The 18,340-nt window shown below is 46.0% G+C and overlaps 1 protein-coding gene across 6 annotated transcripts in view; it reads left to right on the top strand.

Moving 5' to 3' along the window:
- Positions 1-3,920: 3,920 nt before the first annotated feature.
- LIMCH1 (LIM and calponin homology domains 1) overlaps positions 3,921-18,340 on the top strand; it is a 341,447-nt gene continuing 327,027 nt past the window's right edge. For 5 of the 6 annotated variants that reach the window (XM_033425525.2, XM_033425522.2, XM_004268318.3 and 2 more), the window contains exon 1: positions 3,921-4,104. In XM_033425525.2, the coding sequence (XP_033281416.2) occupies positions 4,009-4,104 (96 nt within the window). In that variant the 5' untranslated portion in view covers positions 3,921-4,008. The remainder of the gene's footprint in view (positions 4,105-18,340) is intronic. The other variant, XM_033425520.2, reaches the window with a different exon arrangement.

The raw sequence follows: 18,340 nt of genomic DNA, 5'->3' as shown, positions 1-18,340 counted from the left end.
AGACATTTCTCCCAAGAAGACGTCCAAATGGCTATTATGTACACGAAGAGATGCTTAACATCATTAGTCATCAGAGAAATGCAAATTAAAACCACAAGGAGATACCACTTCACACCCTCTAGGACATCTGTAATCAAAAAGTTGGAAAGTGACAAGTGTTAGCAAGGAGGTGGAGAAATTGGAAACCCTTTACATTGCTGGTAGGAATGTAAGATGGTGTAGCTATCAGTACTTTGGAAAATGGTTGGTAGTTTATCAAAAAATTTAAACATAGAGTTATCAAATAACCCAGCAATTCTACTTCTTGGCATATGCCCAAGAGAAACCAAAACATATGGCCACACAGAAACTTGTACATGAACGTTTCGAGAAGCATTATTCATAATAACCAAAAAGTGGAAACAACCCAAGGCCCTATCAACTGATGAATGATATACAAAATATGGTATAGCCATACAGTGGCACGTTATTTGTCCATAAAAAGGAACGAAGTACTGATACATGCTGCAGCATGGATGAACCTTGAAAACATTCTGCCAAGTGAGAGAAGCCACACACAAAGGACCACACCTTGTATGATCTCATTTATATGAAATGTCCAGAATACTTAAATTTATAGAGACAGAAAGTAGATGAGTGGTTGCCAGGGCTTGGGGGCATGCGAGGTTAGGGGGATAACAGCTACAGGGTATGAGGTTTCCTTTTTGGAGGGATTAAATGTTCCAAAATTAATGTGGTGATGGTTGCACAACTCTGAATAAACTAAAAAACACTGAACTATACAGTCTAAGCGGGTGGATTGTATGGTATGTGAATGATATCTTAAGAAGTCTGTTACCAAAAAATCCATGCTCTTTGAATACATTATATCCCTCATTTGGCATTTACCATATATTGTCTTATACTTTTTTTCCTAATCAAAATGTTGTTTCACACCTCCCAAATAGTGATGATGATCTCTGAACTTGTAGGGTTTCTTCCGGATTAGTTTTCTTCATTATATTTTTCAGATTTTTTCCAACAGGCATTACTTTTATAGATGAAAACTAGACTATACGGAAATGAAAATTCTGTGTGTCCCTTTGTGGATTCTTCTGATGCTAGTACAATCTCTTACACACAGTAGGTGCTTAACAATGATTTGTAAATATTATTGATAATGACGCTAGGTTTGAACGCTATTATGGATTTAAGTCTTTAGGTCTTCGGTAACATGTGAATTTGTTATTGGTAGCAGAGTTCAGGCAAAGCAGATGTCACCTTGTGATTGTAAACCTTAAAACACTTAAAAAGGGGCTTCCCTGGTGGCGCAGTGGTTGATAGTCCGCCTGCCGATGCAGGGGACACGGGTTCGTGCCCCAGTCTGGGAGGATCCCACATGCCACGGAGCAGTTGGGCCTGTGAGCCATGGCCGCTGAGCCTGCGCGTCCGGAGCCTGTGCTCCGCAAAGGGAGAGGCCACCAACAGTGAGAGGCCCACGTACCGCAAAAAAAAAAAAAAAAAAAACACTGAAAAAGTACTGAAAGAAAAAAATATGCTTTAGTACGAATGCCAATTTTGATAGCAGATACTTCAGACATATGGTGGATTTAACTTTTATACTCGTTTTCAAATGGATGCAGATATGTCATTTGGGTCAGCAGGCTTCCCCTACTCCTAGTCACTGCATGCAGTGAAATCGGCCCAAAGTGGCATCTCGTGTCCGTGTGCTGCATCATTTTGTGAATTATTTTACTTTACCATGTTTCTTCATGGAGACAAGGTCATCTTCTGACTATACTTTACGAACCCTTTTCCTCTGCTTGCCTTCTTCACTCTTCTTTATAACTTCTCCCTCTCGTCCTTTCTGGAAGGCAGGACGGAAGGGAAGCTCAGCTGGCTTGTACTGAGCAGTAATTAAATGCCAGGCCCAGTTTTGGTCCTTTCACATTCAGAGATCCTGTTTGTTCCTCACAGTGATTTGCTGAAATGTTGCCATTTCAACCTCATTTGAGATGAGGAAACTGAGGCACATACTGTAAGTGGCAGAGTCAGGACTGGGACTAGTAAGACAGCTTGGTGTGCGGTTAAGAGCAGATCTGGCGCCAGGCTGTCTGGGCTTGAATCAGGGTTTCACTGCTCACCAGCTGTGTGACACCCCTCTCAGTCCCCTGGTTTTCTCACAGGCATGGTAATAGTGTACCTTACAGGGTTGAAATAGGGAATGAGTTAGTCAATTATTTGTAATGCACTTAAAACAGTGCCTGGCACAATTCAAGTGCCATGTAAGTGTTTTAAAAGTAAATAAACTAAAGCCTGTCTGACTCCAAAGCCAGTAATAGTGGAATTTCAGGCCTGCTTTTTGTTCCATTCTCCCATTATAGCAGCAGAATTAGACAAAGGCTAAACTTGGACTCTGAACAGGAAAGAGACTTTGCTGCTGAGGCACCCATGGACTTCTTGCCCTGCCCACTGTGGTCTGGCACCCCCCATCTCGCCTGTCTCTCCCATGCTATCATTCCCATCTGATTCTTTGCTCACCACACTCCAGTAACGCTGGCTTTCTGTGGGTTCCATGAACCCTACCAAAGGCTTCTACCTCGAGGCCTTTGCACCCATCTAGAAATGTTTCTCCAGATTTTTGCATGATTAACATCTTCCTCATTCATGTCACCTCATCACATCATCTTGTCAGGAAAACCTTCCTTGATCATCATTTGGGCTCTCAGGCAAAACAGCAGGCGTGCTCACATAAAGGTGGCTGAGAAGAGTTTATTAAGAGACCATTAGCAGGGAGTGGGCAGGCCAGAAACCAGAATAGGATGGGGAAGGCTTTACACCCACTGGGCCTGGGGAAGTGGGGTGGCACAAGAGGAGACCGGGAACCTTCAGAGAACCCAAGGAGAGGCCCCAGACAGAGTGGCAGCCTTGGCGGAGTGGTGCCGCCAATCCCCCAGCCTTTTGCAGAAGAGGCAGCAAAAATACCCCCACTTCCCTCTCCTCCATCCTAATGACCTCCTGCCTCCCTCCCATCACCAGAAACTGGACTCACAGGCCAGCCTCCCAGGTGAAGGTGGAGAGGCAATCCGAAGTTAGCCAATACTCTCTTCCCAGGTCATAGCCGATCTTTTCTCTCGTATCTTCTTAGCATATATCACTCTCCACCATTATCTTCTTTTGTTTTACCCCATTCCCTCTAGAATGTAATTATTTTGAGGGCTGGATCTTCCAGTTCTTCCCTCCCCTTCCCTTCCCTTTTTTCATCTCTGTGTCCCAGCGCATAGTAGGTGCACAATAAAGATGAGTTAAATCAACACACTGGGACATAGGTAGCTTGCCCGCAGAGAAAAAAGTTTATAAGGGTCGTTTATCTTTTTTTTTTTTTTCCTTACAAAAAGATCAGGTGACTGAACATCCCTGGCATCGGGTCAGAGGGCTGCGCCTCTTGCCCCCCACTTCTGCGGCCGTGAGTGGGGGACAGCAGATGCGGGCGGCCACTGCTAGGCTGCGGCAGCGCGGGCTCCCCCGGGACGCGTGCGCCCGGCTCGCCGCGCGTCTCCCACGTGCGGCCCGACCCGCTTGCCCCTCCGCAGCCGGCGCGGCGCGGGGACGTGCGGGGCGGCTGCCCGAGTCCCTCTCCCAGTCGCGTCGTGGGCAGGGAGGGAGATACCCAGTGCTCACTCTCGGTTATTTTTAGTTGGTGGCTGACACCCCCGCCCCGGAGGGGGTGGGTGGAGCGGGCAGAGGAGGTGGGGAGGGAGGGAGCTCCTGGCGCCTCCGCGCTCGCTCCCGCGGGGACTCACGGCGCGGCCGAGCCGGGCGGCGCTGGGAACAGCTGCGGCGGCGTCCTCGGCTGCAGCGCGGCTCTCCTCCGGGACCTGCGCCGCGCGGGGGAGGGGCGGGCAGGGGAGGAGAGCGGGCGGGCGGGCGGGAAGGGGCGGGGAGCGCGCTCCTGCGGCGGCGGCGGCGGCGGCGGCGGCCGTCCTCATCCCGGCGGCCCAGCGCTTGAGTAGACGCGGGGCTTCGCAAATGGCTTGTGCCGCTCTCGGTCTGGAAGCTCTTCAGCCCCTGCAGCCTGAGCCGCCCCCCGAGCCCGCGTTCTCCGAGGCGCAGAAGTGGATCGAGGTAGGTGCCCGCGGCTGGCGGGGGGGCTTTGCAGGGGCAGCCCGGAGCCACCGACCCGCACACACACTGACGACAGGTCCAGCCTCGCCTCCCCCCACTTTCTTTTGCCAGCTGCTCCGGGGCACCCGTCAGGGCCTCGAGCGAGCTGCGACCCCCTGACGCTTTGGCACTGGCGTCTCGGGTGAGGGTGGGCGCGAAGGGGGGACACTGCGGTCTAGCTGTGCGTGTGGGGGGCAGGAAGCGGTCCCCTGAGCCTCCATCCTTCCTGTCCGTCAGCCGCGCAAATCTCAGCTCCTGCCGCTTCCAGGCGCTGCCAAAGGAAGCGCAGTGCGAGCAGAAGCGCCGCAAAGCCTCGTTATGCGCGAGCCCCTGGAGTCCTTGCCGACGCAGCATGTCGGGGGTCCTGTCCCCAGTCCTACCTCCAGCCGTTGGCTCCCCCTCCCCGCCCTTCCCGGGCGGAGTTGTGCGTGTCTCCACGGAAGCGCATACCCACCGGAGCCTCTGGCTGTATTCCTGGCACCGGGTCAGGTGTGAGGCTGGCACAGCGCAGAGGGCCGGGGAGCCTGCAAGACCCACCTGAGAATGCGCCATCCGCAGAGACGTTGCCCAGCCATTGGCAGCTCCCACTCCATCGCAGAGGCGGTGGGACGGGCTCCCAGGTGCTGGGTACCCGGCCCCGTTGGCATATTTCACTTCTTAAATGACTCGGTGGCAGGCCAGGGAAATCACTGGAGCTCTCGACTCAGTCCAGGAAGCGCTCGCTGGGCGATCCTGATTCTCGATGTTTATCTGTAGATGCAGCTTGGTGGCCCTGCGCTCCCGAAATGAAGTGTCTGCGGGGGTCAGGACGCTAGGAGGGTGCGAGCGGGGAAAGGTGACCCATTATGATCCGTGCAGTGAGCCTCTGTTTTGCGGCTGGCGGCCTTTCTTGAGGCTTAGTAGAAGGCGAATTTGACCCTCTTTTCCTCAGGGACAGGCAGCTCTCCCTCCCTGGTAGTTCAAAGGAAGAAATGTACCGCTAAGTCATGATCCAGCAATGGTGAAGCCTCTTAGTACTCAGACTGTCACTTAGTGACACCCTTGTTGCTGCTGGGGTAACAGAGCTACGATGGTACAGATTTAAATCTGCTGACATGCCTGGAGAAACCACCCTCACTTAATGCTGCTCTAGTGCTCCAGCCACAGGCCTGCACCTTACAGGGTTAACCTGCTTCATACAAGCAAGAGTGTCAGGCAAAGTTTAGAAAGATCTATTTAAAAATAGGGTTAAAGAAACAGAAGAATAAACTCGAGGCTCTATTGCTAAAAGCCCCAGTCGTGTCTCTCATAATTTGATGGCTAATGAGCAGATGAGAAAAAGACCTTGGCTTTTTATTTGTGAGATGTGGCTGGCACGGCTTGGGCTGTGACAGGTGCTTTCTCTGTGCTGCATACTTGGGCTCACAGGACATACAGGAAACATTTGTAGTCACTGGCTTGGTTGAGAGTTGGAGAGCTGTGTTTTTCATGTTCTTGAACTTTAAAATTCTCAGGAGAGATTTTGGATGTGGATGGTGATGAGGGGAGGGTGTAAGAGCAGAGCACTCCACGGTTCTTGAAGGCAAGCGGTGTAGTCCCCATTTCCTTAATTGTGAGTAACACGGGCATACATACTATACTTAAAAAAATGTATTATGGGATCATTTGCACATAGGAAAGTGCACACATCTCAAGTGCACACCTCCATGAATTTTCACCTAGGTATATAGTACTCTAGCCCCCACTTAGATTACGATCTAAAACATCTTCTTCAGCCCAGGTCACAGTCTGTTTTTAAGTGATGGTATATTTCAAGCTAAATATTATGCAGTGCAGAATATCAGCTTTTGTCCTGGTTCCACAGGTTTAAAAACAAGGAGGGCTTCCTTAAGAAAGCAGAGCCCCATTGGGCCCTATAGACAGTTGGGCATTGTTCTGGGTGCTTTACCAGATCTACCAATTCGAGAATGTGAAAGCCGGAACGGGCAGTGCGTGGCTTTAGGACGAAGCAGTCGTGGCGCTGTGCGTGTGCATTATTGAAGCGGCCTATCTCCTTTCAATCGCGGAGTTGGGTTTCATGGAAAGGAGAGCTTCCCCTCCCAGGCTGTATAAAAAGGTGTTTGCTCCGGGGAGAGATAGAGACCTTCCCTCTTCCTTCCCGGAGATTCCTCTTGAAATGTAAATGCCGCGTCTGCAAACCGGGGGAACCCAGGAGCAGTAACAGATGGTTCTGCGCGCAGTTGCCCAGTGAACAAAGATTCCTCGGCTAATATAGCAATAATGTAGTACTTAGTGTGAGCCGAGTTCCCAGGGGGACTGTTATCTCGAGACAATTGCATCTCCTTTAGGGGCCCCGTTGTCTTCGGCAACATCCTCATTGGTAGGGCTTTGTTTTTCACTTTTGTTCAGTTGGTGATTAAATTTCCCACAGCCTTTTTTTTTTTCTTCCTTTTTCTTTTGAGTAGTCAGGAATTTCACCCTTTCAGAAAAATGTTCCCTTGGGTGCAGCAGGTTAATAAACAAACTTTGCAGTTTTTCTCTCCTCTTCAGTCCCTGGTCTTCGTTGAGTCATGGATTGGTGAGAAAACTGTTCATTCTTAATAAAGGCTCAGGGAACAAGCTCCAGGAGATAACTTGTTAGTGAGGAATTTCTCTCAGCCTGCAGTCTTGGCTGTTTGAGGGCTGTGTTACTGGGCAGGAAACGGTGGCCTGGGAACCATGCCCCCATCTCACCCCACCCCCAGCTTCTGCCTTGGCTGGCAAAGGTGAAAGCCCTGACGGAGGTCACAGGCCAGGTGGGAACAGTTCCATAACACTTCCAGCGACTTTTTATAGCCGTCGGAGCAGGCTACGTGTCTTAATGTGGCTTTGGGGAGACTCCTGAAGGAAACGCAAACTTCACGTATTAACTCTGGCTACCAGCAGGCAGGGGCCTAATTTCCTTCCACATTCCTTTTCTAGAAGGCCTTCCAAAGCAGAGGGGCAGTGAGTGCAGCACAGCGGTTAGAGGTCAGGCTTTGGGGCTGGGCAGCCTGGGTTGGAATCCCAGGTGTATTGCCTTCTAGCTGTGTGACATTGGACAGGCTGTGTTTCCTCTCCTTTTGGTTCTAAATAGTTTCTTTGAAAGCTAGCGCTAGTCGTTAACAACAACAAAAATAACAAAGAGATATTGTTCAAAGCATCTGTAAAACAGGGGTACTAATAGTAGCTTACCTACCTCCAAGGGGTGCTGTGAGAATGAAATAAGTTAATACATTTAAGATGCTTAGAATAGTACGCAGCATTTAGGAAGTGCCGCTTAAGTAGTGATCGTTATTATTATTGCCATTATATTACTACTGCTATTAATATCACTACTACCATTACTACTATACTACTGCTACTATTACCACTGCTATCTTTATTAATACTGTTATTGCTATTATTGTTGTTGTTTCTATTGTTGTTAATAACAACTGCAGCTGATTTTGGAAGAAAATCTTCAGAACCCTGAGTTTTTTAGTGTAAAAAATATAATTCAGTTGTCTCCTGACCTAATTCTATTGTCTTACCTTATTAGCTCCAGATACCTGGACTAGAAGTTAAGTAGGTGTTGTGTGTTATTCTGACTTGAGTTAAAAGAGATTTAGGCATCAGAGGAAAACCAGTACTACCAACTGATAAGATGATCCTGATGGTCCAATAAGGTTTAGAAAATTATTCCTCAGTACCGTGTTGACAATTTAAGTTTAACGCATGGTCTTTGTTAACCAAACTCCAAGCAGAATGCTCAATTCCTCTCTTCTTCCACACAATCCAACATTAAATCGTTAAACAAATGGTGGTTGTCTGAATATTCAACTCCAGTGTAGCAGTGTTTTGTTCATTGACGTTGTGTCAACTCTCTGTAGAAGAAGAAGAAGTCCCCCATTTATTTTCCTTCCTCCTTCCTCTCTTCTTTTTCATCTTTCCCTCCCCCCCCCCGCCCCCCTGTGATGGTAGTTATTGAGTTACAAGACTATGTTAGCAGGTAGATGATTCTAATTTTCTTGGTCTCCCCCATCCCCTTTGCTTCTCCACCCACAAGAGTGTTTATCTGTTCTAATCTGTAGTTCTCCTCTGCAATGCCAAACACTTTCTGGAGAAACAGATGTTGCTTCAACTCAGTTTCAGTTGTGATTTGGAGCGAGTTGCCAGGCCTTTAGGGAGGGGTTGGAAATTTCAACCCAACTCAGCCTTACTTCTCAACTTGAGACGTTTCTGGACTCCTTTAACTTTAATCATAGCATGCCTGTGGGGCTTGGTGCTGCATATAATCTCATTTGTGACCTAATCCGTATTTCACATGAGTGGGAACTAGTACTGGGAGGGATCAGTTCATCATTTTGGGTCATCTCCCCCACTCCCCGCTCACATAGAATTGTTTTCTTATTCAACTGGGACCTGCTTTTGAAGATTAAAAGCACCGAGGGTACCTTAGCTCTCCAAGACTGAAAGCTGTTGTATTGTTTGGCAGTTGGGAGAATTTATCTGTAGCCTTTGAGAGAATGTAGCTTTTGGTGGCCAGGAACATACGACATTTGCGATGTAATGATGAATGAACATATGCCATGAGTTATATAGTCATTCTAATTCTCCTTCTCTGTCAGGACTTGATGACTCTTACATCATTTTACTACAACAAAGATTTAACTTTGCATATGGTTCTCTACTCTGCATGGAGAGCTAGGGAAGAGGAAGAAAAACTTTTCTGGCTAGCTCCAGAAAGGAGTGGTGGTCTGAATAGATATGGAAATGAGAGCAGGCAGCATCATTCTCACAGTGACATTTAAATAGTCTGGCTTGTTTGTATACAAGGGCTGCTATGACACAATGCTGTCACGTGGTAGGAGAACAGTGAGGTCCCACAGATTTGGGGAAAGGGGAAGTGGAGTGGGAGGTGGGGCTGGCTCTTCTGGTCCCAGCATCTCCCTGGAAACCAAGTTTGCATCAGGCAAGCTCCAAATGAGCAGACTGAGCTCTGGCCACCAAGAGGGCGGTAGAGTGGGGTGTGTGTTCCCCAGCAACTGGATCTCTGGGTCCCCGGCTCTCTATTGATGGATGACAATGGAGCCATGATGTGAACATCTGGCCGGTGATTCTGTGAGTGGAAGTTGGTGCTAGGTGGGACCAGGCAGCTCCTGGCAATTGGCCTGGAAACTTCTCTTTCTGCTTAGGACTATCCTGAAACTTAAAAGTGTCATAGCTAGGGGTAACATGATAATGATAAGGATGGTGATGGAACCAGGACTCATGGTGATAATAGCTGATATTTATTGAGTACTTACTATGTGTCAGGCACAGGGTGAAAAACTCATTAATCCCTTAGAAGTAAGTACTGTTATTGTCCCCATTTACAGGTGAGAAAATATCTTCCCCAAAGTCACAAGTAAGTGGCAAAACTAGGACTTTAATCGAAAGCATCCTTTCTTAACTTCTACAAATATATGTACCCAGATATCCAAAATTTACAGCTGAAGACATTGTGGCTTCCAGGAATTAGGACACTTGCTCAGGGTCACCTAGTCAGGAAGTACTGGTTAGAGTCAGGATTCGAAACCCAGGCTGTCTAACTTGGAAGCCCTTGTTATCTTTTTTTTTTAATTATTATTTTTTTGAAATATAGTTGATTTACAATGTTGTATTTGTTTCAGGTGTACAGTAAAGTGATTCAGTTATACATATATATAAAAACATATATATATATATATATATATATTTTTACATCCTCTTCCATTATAGGTTTTTACAAGATATTGAGTATAGTTCCCTGTGCTATACAGTAGGTCCTTGTTGGTTATCTATTTTAAACATAGTAGTGTGTACATTTTCATCCCAAACTCCTAATTTATCCCTCTTCCCCCCCCCCTCCCTTTTGGTAACCATAAGTTTGTTTTCTGTCTGTGAGTCTATTTCTGTTTTGTAAATAAGCTCATTTGTATCCTTTTATTAGATTCCACATATAAGCCATATCATATGATATTTGTCTTTTTCTGACTTACTTCACTTAGTATATAATCTCTAGGTCCATCCATGTTACTGCAAATGGCATTATTTCCTTCTTTTTTAATGGCTGAGTAATATTCCATTGTATATATGCACCACATCTTCTTTATCCATTCATCTGTCAATGGATGTTTAGTTTGCTTCCACGTCTTGGCTATTGTAAATAGTGCTGCTACGAACATTGGCGTGCATGTGTCTTTTCGAATTATGTTTTTCTCCAGATATATATCCAGGAGTGGGATTGCAGGATCATATCCCTTATAGTGCTTCCTACATTTAGGACCATGTGTGAAAATTTCTGTAAGGACTGAGCTTTCTGTCCCTCTGACTGTGCAGAGGTTCTCCCCACCCCTGCCTTTTTTCTGAGTCATGATGTGGATTTCAGAAGCTATGGCTCCCTAGTTTGTTTTTCTTCACAGTTTGTACCTTTCTGCTGCCAGGACTGAGGGGCTGTCCTCACTGGGACAGACCTTACATCGGGTGGGGGAGGGGCGGGACACCAGGTAGGTGGTGCTCCCAAGGCCCTCAGGCTCTGCGCCTTTGCTGGCTGCCTTCACACCTCACTTTGCTAAGGCGGAACTGGGCAATGGCATTGTCTGTAGTTCAGAGTTGCTAGCTTCCGGTTTCTGTCTCCTGTTGTTACAGCTCCCAGGCACTCCACTGAAGTTTTTTTAGGGCAAATGGCCAATAAGTAAGTAGTTTAAAAAATTTTTAAAAAGCTTGCTGATTCCTTAACATACGATTACTTAAGAGGACAGATATTCTAGAATATTTTATGTTTGTGATATTAGGGACTGCGGCTCTCTTGTTACAGTTTTACTTCCAATGGCTGTTCCATATGGGGATGCATAAATGCATAATAGTCCATGTGTGCTTTAGCATTTTCTGTTGGAGAAGTTGAGTAGTTCAGGTAAAGTTCCATACTTTACCTTCCCCAGAGAGTTTGAGTAAAGACCTACTACCTGTGTGATCTGTCTTGTGCTCCAAAACACAAAAGGCTAGGGGTGCAAAGGGCTGTCTCTTCCCCATGCTGATGCGTTTAAGTGCTGTCGGCACATCTGTCTGAGGCCTTTGCCACAGCTCCTTCTCTCTTACCTGAGAGTTCTCCTGTTTGGACAGGAGCTCACCTGGGAACAGTTTTGTTGTTGAGTTCGGCCGAGAGGCAGGTCCTTCCAAGAGAGGAGATTGGCGGCCTCTCCTGCAGGTATCCCGGTCCCATCCTGAAGAACTGAAGGGTCTAAACAAAGTAGCTCTGTGACTTCTGGGAATCTTGGCTGTAGTCAGCATCCCTGTCACCTACATTCCAGCCTAACCCTAGTCATTTCGGCCTTTATTTTCACGGTTAAGGACTGAATCGCTTAACACTGGTTGATTTTTTTTTTTCTACTTTAATAGCGATAGTGAAACTTTTTTTTTAACATTAGTGGATTTTTGACTAAACTACTTTCATTGGAGCTAGAGTTTTTAAGTTTTTTGAAGCCCAGTTCACTCTTCTGTGATTTAGAAAACTGTGCAATACAATTGTATAATATTTCCCCTCATTTGTTCCCAAGGATGTGTGTGTGTGTACTTTTGAAGCAAAGGAAAGGTATCGGATAGGATCTTTTTGTGTGTGTGGTGGGAGGGTAGAGTGGGAAAAAGGAGGACTTCAGTGCAGTCAAGTGAGGAAAGGAAAGGATAACAGAAATTTATTTTGAAGTGATTGAGAAATATAAAAAGAGCCTAAATTAGAGGGTTACTAGAAGATACAGGAAAAAAAAAAAGTCCTTGGAAAAAAATAGTCCTTATAAAAAGAATGATGGAATATTGGAAAGACTTCTGCCTGGACATGGGGAGATGTTATATCTCTCTTTGCAAAGAAGAATGATGTCATGGAGTTCAGCTCTGCTGTGGTAAAATTCCATATTTGCAGTGTTGAAAACAATAATCCCAAAGAGATGTCCTCATGTAGCTAACCCTGATGGGGTGGCCATCGAATCTCAGGGAATTAACTTTGGCATAAGGGGAAAAAAACAAGGTGACGTAGTCATAAAACATGCACCTAAGGAATATCTTGGCTGCCACCTTTCCTCACTAAACTTATACTATCAGCAAAACTGTATCCTTTTATTTATGCTGGGACCTTAAGGATAAAATATTGGTTAGGCTGAGAAAGCTCCATGTTTCCACGGCTCTGCATTCTGACTGTGACAGTTACAGCCATTGTAGGAGGGAGCTCGGCCTCCTGGTCAACCTTAGAAGTTAGGGATGTGCCCCACCCTTCTATTCCTAAATAGCCCATTAGGGGACCATGTAAGAACAGACTTACACTTGTTTTTGTTTTTTATAAAGGTCAAGGGCAGAAGGGCTTTTTAAAATTTTTACATCCCAGTACTGTTATAAAAAAGTCCTCAGCCTTATTTTTTACCAAGTGGGACACTAAGTGAGGAATTGAAGTTATTTATTGTGGAGTAGACGGCTCTCTTTTCCTCTCCTAAGAAATATTTTAAAAAATGATATTCAAACAATTATTTTATTCTAATGGGAAACTGAATGAAGGCTAGGATAGGCTCAGTCAAATGGTTTAAGATACGAAAATAATTATTTGGGATGTTTGGCTGTCACTCACTTATAAGTTCACTTCAGTGTAAACACTAAAAGTAAGCATTAATGGTGAAAATAAGCATTAATGTGTGAAAGTGTTTTAAACAAATTTTAATATTCATTTCCTGAAAAGTGTTAACTAAGCTCCAACCATATACCAGGCATAGTGCTGAGAACCAAGGTCAGGTGGCGAACAAAATAAACATAATCCTGCTCACAGGAGATGCACAGTGTAGTTGTGGTGTGTGTGAGGTAGAGCTTAAACAATAAATTCATGATAACGAATTGGGATAATTGCTATGACAACAAAGAATGGGGGACTTAAGAGAAAAGAACTTTAGGCAGACAAGGACTCATAGTGAAAGTAATATTTAAGCGGAGACCAGTGAAGGGTGCTGAGCAAGGGAATTAGACTGACGCTAATTTATTGAGATCAGAGCTTATGTGTACACAACACATGCTTTTATGCTCTTATAGTTTTCCAGGTGTGCTGAAGGTGTGTATGTAAGGGAGGGGGCGGAGAAGGGAGCTGAGTCAGAAATTCTCAACTATTCTTGCCGGCCACTTAGAGTGGGGTTTGCCATGACGGTCTACATCCCACTTAGGACCAAGGCACAATAAATCAAGAGACCCTCTTCTAGGAGAAATGGCAGAGAGGACTTCGGGATTTACATTTAAGCTTGGACTCTGGGATTAAAATTCTTAACACAGAATAGGGGCTGTAGACGCTGCATTCCACTCTGAAGTGAGAAGGGGCTGCAAGAAACCTGCCTACTTTTCAGTGAGTAAGCAGAGCAATTTTGTGTGAGACTTCGGGTCGTGACCCACAGATGTCCTTTGATTTGGGAACTTGTCTCCCAAATTCCTCTGAAAGAAGGTGCTTTATAAACTAATAAAGTCACGTGTCATCTGGGAGCCCCAGAAATTGTAAACTCTGTGACTTAGGTGTCTTTTACCACTAGATCCCCTTCCTCGTGGTCCAACATGGCTGCTAGAGATTCACCATCACGTCACCTTTCCAGGAAGCAAGAGGGAGGAAGGGAAAATGAAGAGTGCATCTTTTCCTTATAAGATGTCTTTTAGAAAAGTCTTCCTGACACTTCTGGTTCCATTTTATTGCCCAGAATTTCAGTAACATAGCCGCTCCTGATTGCAGGGGAGGGTGTAATGTTTCCACGTAATAATCTGGGTTCTGTTCCTCAGGAGAAAGGGGAGAATGGTGGTTGAGGTAGGGGCACCCTGGAGTGCCCCTTCTCCACTTCTCCAGGGACAGATCCTTCCAGACAGGGCTTAACTATGACTGCCTCTGAGGCAGACTCGCTGATTCCTTTAAGCCCACTAATCCTTTTCTGTGCACACCGGACATTTAGAATTCACCTCTATTAGAAAATTGTCATATTTCATTGTAATGAATATATGGTTGCTTGGGGTCTACCTACTTTGATAAACCCCACAGCTCTTGTGGCCAAGGTCTGGGTTCTTAGCGATCGTCTCACTCCTCTTAAATTTATTCACTTTGCTCCCCATTAGGGCCTCACAGCCATATTCCCCGCTGCCCGAGAGATTTCCCAGTGAGCTTGTGCCCAGCTATGATTGTCTGATTGGCACTTGGACTCTGCCGTGGCAGAGAAAATAGACTCTGTTGCTGCCCTGACAGGAAGCACATTTTTTTTTTTTTTTAAAGACTGATTAAAAAAAGCAGTTTACCCGATAGTTGCCTGGAGACAGTCAGTGATTGGACGCTTGGAAAGTGATTCCGCTCTTGGCTCTTAGGTAGGTGATATCAGTTGAAGGAATTATTTAGGAGGCCACCCTTCCCCTCAGGTTGGACTGGTACAGGGCTCGCTGCACTTGGCATTTCTGTCTGCAGGGCTGGAGAGCAGACATCACCTTTCTTTAAATAAACATTCTCCCCAGCATTCTGCCCCGGGACTCTCACCCCCTCTTTCTCTCCCTACCTCAACCAATCAGTCAGGCTCCTCGGGACTCTCACCCCCTCTTTCTCAGTCAGGCTCCTCTCTCACCCCTGTTGTAGGATCTAGCTCAAGAAAAAGCACGGAGGAATTTTACTGGAGTGGTCATCTGTATGAGTTCTCATTAGATAGGTATTTTTAAAAGGACAATACCCCGTAAAAACTAATGACCAGCAGCTGGTATTAATAAGTGACTATGGCTATGACCGTTCATTGTCATGACCCAGTGGAAACACTGAGAAATGGCATCCTCTCTGCCTTTCCTACAGAAAATTAAAAAAGGAGCTTGTGGAGCTGAATGTTGTTATCAACCGACAGACGTGGTTGCCGCCTGTTTCCTCAGGAACCTTGCAAGATGTCATAAATAGGAGGGGTGGGTGACACGTGGAGGCCTGATTCATCGTGTTGCAAGAATTGACGGAATGTGATAATGTGGTGATAAGGTAGCTAGTTCAGTGACAAATAAAAATAATAATAGTTAACACTCTTCTAGAGCACTTATCATGTGGCATTGCTAGTCTCGGTGCTTGAGTTACTATATAATGTAATGTAATGTAATGTAATAACCTAGCACTGTGCCCAGCAGATAAGGTGCTTCTCAGGTAAGCACCATTTTATGCCCATTTTATCAATACATGACGGGAAAACTGGAGTACAGAAGTGTTCATTGATTTGCCTGAAGTCACATAGTTAATAAGTGGCAGAGCTGGGGTTTGAATCCAGGCAGTTTTGTTCCAGAGCTTGAGCTTGGGCTGGTGACTGCTATGCTCTAGAAGGAAAAGCAAAACTTCTAAAAGGATCATGATCCCAACCATCTAAGCAAGCAGGTGACCTGCCCTCCCTCTGGCTTCCTCTTTCCCTTAGCAGCTGTTTAGTGGGCATCTTCTGTGTGCATGGTACTGTTAGTTGCTAGGAAACAGTTCCATCTCTGTGATTCCTGAGCACATTCTGTGGAACTGGAGCCCTTTCCTTGCTTTTAAAAAGATAAATTTTGGCAGGCGAATGGTTACAACTATGATGAAAAACCATTCCAGGAGCAGAATAAACCATAGCCGATGGGTGGAACTATTTTTACTTCCTTTCTGTTCACCAATCTCTTTCCCTCTGGTTGAGACCTGGCTCCCCATCTGTGTTCAAGTAGTCCTGGAACAGAAATTATTATTAACAGGAGGAAGAAAAGCATGTGTAGTTAGTGTGTGTTCCGGCTGGCTGCTCTACATTTGTCATCCTATTCAGTCCTTGTGTAACACATATCTGTTGCCCACCGAACCAGTTCAAGGGTCTTTACTGTGCCTGTTCCAGTAAGTTTTAGTCATGTTAAGACTGGCAGGCAAGTTGGTCAGGACTCTGATCCGATGTGGCTCCAGGGCCCTTAAATGATGCCCCTCGCAATGGTGCTTCTCTTGGCTCACACATCTGGTACCTCCTGGTCGCAGCTCCACTCTCCGACCCCTTACCCGGCATGGACCCCTGGTGTTCTGAGCAAATGCAATTGGCTCTGCTATAATTTTTGTTTCCGTAGTGTGAATTATCTCATATGCAATTGAGAAATAGGGTGTGATGCTTTTAAGATGCAAGTTGCGGTGGTTTGTATGGGATTTTTCTTAGCACCTTAGTATTTTGCATCACCAGTTAGCAGTAACTGAAAGCAAAGGAGGCTAGTGGAAGTGAACAGGGGAGGCGATGGCACCTTGTTCTCGCTCTGGGCTCCATCTGGCTTTGCACTGATTAAAAAGTCTGATTTTCCCAGCTATTTGTGTGTTTTATCTTATCTCCGTAATGCAGGAGCTTCAGTCTTTCCTCACATGCTTTCCATACTGCACCCTTGCCCCGCCCCACCTTTTTGGTAAAATTCCCACATTTATTCTATAATAGGAAATAGAAAGCATCTTTTTATTTGTGCTAGTAATTCTCAGTTTCTTATTGTTTTTGTTAGTGTTCTGGTTACAAGGTTGAATGGGATTTGAACCTTCTGCCCCAACTCTGAATTTTCCATAAGCCCTGTTATATTTTAGTGTTTGATTTTGCAAAATATGAGATTTTTGGTTGGTTGTCTTACTTTGGGACATTATTGATTCATTTTAAGGAATGTGCGTTGTTGTTTTATAGTAGAAATACTTGGATCTTAATGTCTTGTGCAGACTTACTGACTCTCACTCACAGGCTCACACACACACAGATGCATAAAACAACCGCTGGAAGATTCCTGATGCTGGAATTGAGGATCTTGGGTCCTAAGGAAACATTTTTAGGAACTTCATATTTCCTATCTACTGTCAGATGACCTTGGACAACATTCCTCAGAGAAGCTCCTACTGATTTTGGAGAGGTGGTGGAATAGTGCATTTTTTTTCCTGAGGCATTTTTCTTTGAGATTTTATGCCTTGGTGGTACTTAGAGCAGTGTCCTTCTCCCCAAGGGAACCTATGAGAATTATTTGTTGTGGGTGAGAAGCTCTTGGAAATGAGGCGAGTTGGAAATGAGGAAACTGAGACTTGAGGGTAAGTGTAGGTGGTTTGTCCGGAGGGTTGTTGGCTTCTAGGCTGTGACTCGTGTGGCCTTCCTGAGCCAGTCTATACATATTGGCAACTTGTCTCAGCTTGGGACATTACTCGTTCATTCATTATGTATTTATTGAGCATATCCTAAGAACTCAGGAGTAGATGAGACAAACGTGGTCCCTGCCCTTGTGAAGTTACACTCTTCCAGGAGAGACAGACCCTGAACACAGAATTCTGTGTGTGTGTGATGCACATTCAGAAAGGGAAGAGCCGGTTGTGTGGACATGGAGAGGGTTGGGCCTCATTTGGTCTGTGGGGCCTCAGGCAGCCTCTCTGAGGAAGTACTGTCTAAGCTGAGACCCAAAGGATGAGCAGGGACTGGCCAGACAAAAGAGAGCAAGAAATTGTGTTCCAGGTGGAGGCTGAGGGGTGTGTGAAGACTCCAAAGAAAGCGTTGGAGGAGCCCAGTGAGGTGGGTGTGTTGGAAGTCAGGGCGAGGGAGGTGCGGGATGAAGCTGGAAGGCGGGGTGGAGGGAGGGCTGCTCAGCCTGGTGCAAGAGGTGGGAGTCCTCAGGGCTGCCTGGCCCTAGCCTGGGGCCATGACTGGCTCTCTCTTGGACGACAGGGACCAGATTTTCTCCACACTTCTTCAAATTATCATGGTTCATGATAATAATTTATGAGGGCTTGAGACTTCCGTGGTGGCGCAGTGGTTAAGAATCCGCCTGCCAATGCAGGGGACACGGGTTTGAGCCCCGGTCCGGGAAGATCCCACATGCCGCGGAGCAACTCAGCCCGTGCGCCACAACTGCTGAGCCTGCGTTCTAGGGCCCAGGTGCCACAGTTACTGAGCCCACACACTGCAACTGCTGAAGCCCACGCACCTAGAGCCCATGCTCTGCAACAAGAGAAGCCACCGCAATGAGAAGCCTGCGCACAGCAATGAAGAGTAGCCCCAGCTCGCCGCAACTAGAGAAAGCCCGTGTGCAGCAACGAAGACCCAACGCAGCCAAAAATAAATAAATTAAATAAATAAATTAAAAAATAATAATAATTTATGAGGGTGTCTCGCCTATGGCCCTATTCTAAGCATTTAACTTCTCAACCATCGTGTGAGCTAGGTGCAAACTCTTATTA

Source organism: Orcinus orca, chromosome 4 (genome assembly GCF_937001465.1).
Source record: "Orcinus orca chromosome 4, mOrcOrc1.1, whole genome shotgun sequence".
Lineage (NCBI taxonomy): Eukaryota > Metazoa > Chordata > Mammalia > Artiodactyla > Delphinidae > Orcinus > Orcinus orca.
Note: the sequence above shows the minus strand (reverse complement) of the source record. Positions and strands in the feature narration are given on the sequence as shown.